General features: G+C 42.4%; 1 gene segment (V, D, J or C); it reads right to left on the bottom strand.

Annotated features, from left to right (window-relative positions):
- Nucleotides 1-1,426: 1,426 nt before the first annotated feature.
- Nucleotides 1,427-2,013, bottom strand: LOC128099689 (Ig kappa chain V-III region PC 7940-like). The segment is given in 2 exon segments: nucleotides 1,427-1,755; nucleotides 1,965-2,013. Coding segments are annotated over 2 exon segments (378 nt in total).

The following is a 2,013-nucleotide window of genomic DNA, read 5'->3' as shown; positions in this document are numbered from 1 at the left end:
TCACAGACCTGCAAAGAATAATACTCAACTTCATATGGAAAAACAAAAATCCCAGGATAGCCAAAGGAATCCTGTACAATAACACAACTTCTGGAGGCATCACGATCCCTGACTTCAAGCTCTACTATAGAGCTAGAGTAATAAAAACAGCTTGATACTGGCATAAAAACCGACATGTGGACCAATGGAATCGAATTGAAGACCCGGACATTAATCCGCACACCTATGAACATATAATTTTTGACAAAGAAGCCAAAAGTGCACAATGGAAAAAAGAAAGCATCTTCAACAAATGGTGCTGGCATAACTGGATATCAACATGTAGAAGGCTGCAAATAGATCCATATCTATCACTGTGCACAAAACTTAAGTCCAAGTGGATCAAGGACCTAAACATAAATCCAGCTACTCTGAACCTGCTAGAAGAGAAAGTAGGAAGTAGTCTTGAACGCATTGGCATAGGAGACCACTTCCTAAATAGAACACCAGTAGCACAGACTCTGAGAGAAACAATCAATCAATGGGACCTCTTGAAACTGAGAAGGGAAGACTCATGTAGAAGTGCAGGGTGTTTAGGAAGTAAATCCTCCATGATCGTGGCTGTGCACCTTGGACCTCTAGTGTTCATGCACCTGCAATGGTAGAACAAGTAGAAAATAAAAAGGGCATGGTGTCAGGGAACTGTGCAGTGAGGGGAAAGAGGCAGATGGATGGCAAGTTCAGGATCACTGAACACTAGAAGGTGATTTCCAAATCAGCTCTGGATATGCAGTGAGACTTTGCACTTCACCTACAATAGAAAGTAGCAAAAAGTGAAAGGACACAAGAAGAGAATGTGGCCCCATTGTGGAAGATAATGTAGAAAAAAGATGTGAGTATTGGATGAGGAGAAAAGAACAGCTAATGAGTTGAAGCCCGTGGATGAGCATTTGCGATGGACACAGAGTTGCAGAACAGAAGCTCAGCAGTAAATCAGCTGAAGGAGGCCTTTGTGTGTGATCCACTGAAGAGGGACTTTGAAATCTGAAGAAAAGAGAAGTGAAAATGTAACATTCGGGTGAGGATGTCAGTTTCTGTCTGCATGACAACTAACAATCTTCAGAGCTCAAGCTAAGGTTATTTTGGACAACAGGGTAAAGTTTCCTGTAAGTTTAAAATGATTGTCTACTCGGTGTATTGAACAAAAAAAGTTTTATTGAATCTAAATCCTTGATAATAGTATCAGGGAGGTCTTTATTAGGTAATAAAAGAGATGAATTATAAAGCATACATTGGGACAAACACATATATTATTTTTTAAAAACCTCTGTTCCACAGCTTCACTCTCTCTACAAACAAGATTTCTAAAATCACATGGTTGAGATGTCTGGTGAGAAACAGCTCAGAGACTGAGCTTCAGAGAGCAGCAACCCCAGGAGGTTTTTGTTTAGCCCTGGAGCACTGTGGGAGGATACTCCCTACTCTGCTGACAATAATAGGTTGCAGCATCATCAGCCTCCACAGGATGGATGTTGAGTGTGAAGTCTGTCCCAGACCCACTGCCACTGAACCTGGCAGGGACCCCAGATTCTAGGTTGGATGCTCCATAGATGAGGAGTTTGGGGGGCTGTCCAGGTTTCTGTTGATACCAGTTCATAAGATGTATACTACCTGCACTGACACTTTTGCTGGCCCTGCAGGAGATGGTGGCCTTCTCCCCAAGAGACACAGTCAATGAAGGTGGAGACTGGGTCAGCACAATGTCCCCAGTGGAACCTGAAAGGATAAACACACATTGCTGTCACAGATATACTACAAGCACTTCACGTAAAACCATCATATATCTGGAATCTGTACTAGCAGTCATGAGATATACTCTGAGAAAAATAAAATGAAAAGGAAACTTAAAACCAATTAAATGCCATATCAATGATCAGGACACAGTAATGGCCACAGTGGATGCACTTGGCACTGCATCCTCTCACCTGGAACCCAGAACAGCAGTACCCACAGCAAGAGAGTAGTTGACCCCAT

The sequence above is a fragment of the Peromyscus californicus genome, unplaced genomic scaffold (assembly GCF_007827085.1).
Source record: "Peromyscus californicus insignis strain IS unplaced genomic scaffold, ASM782708v3 Scaffold_6__1_contigs__length_162567912, whole genome shotgun sequence".
NCBI classification, from domain to species: domain Eukaryota; kingdom Metazoa; phylum Chordata; class Mammalia; order Rodentia; family Cricetidae; genus Peromyscus; species Peromyscus californicus.
Note: the sequence above shows the minus strand (reverse complement) of the source record. Positions and strands in the feature narration are given on the sequence as shown.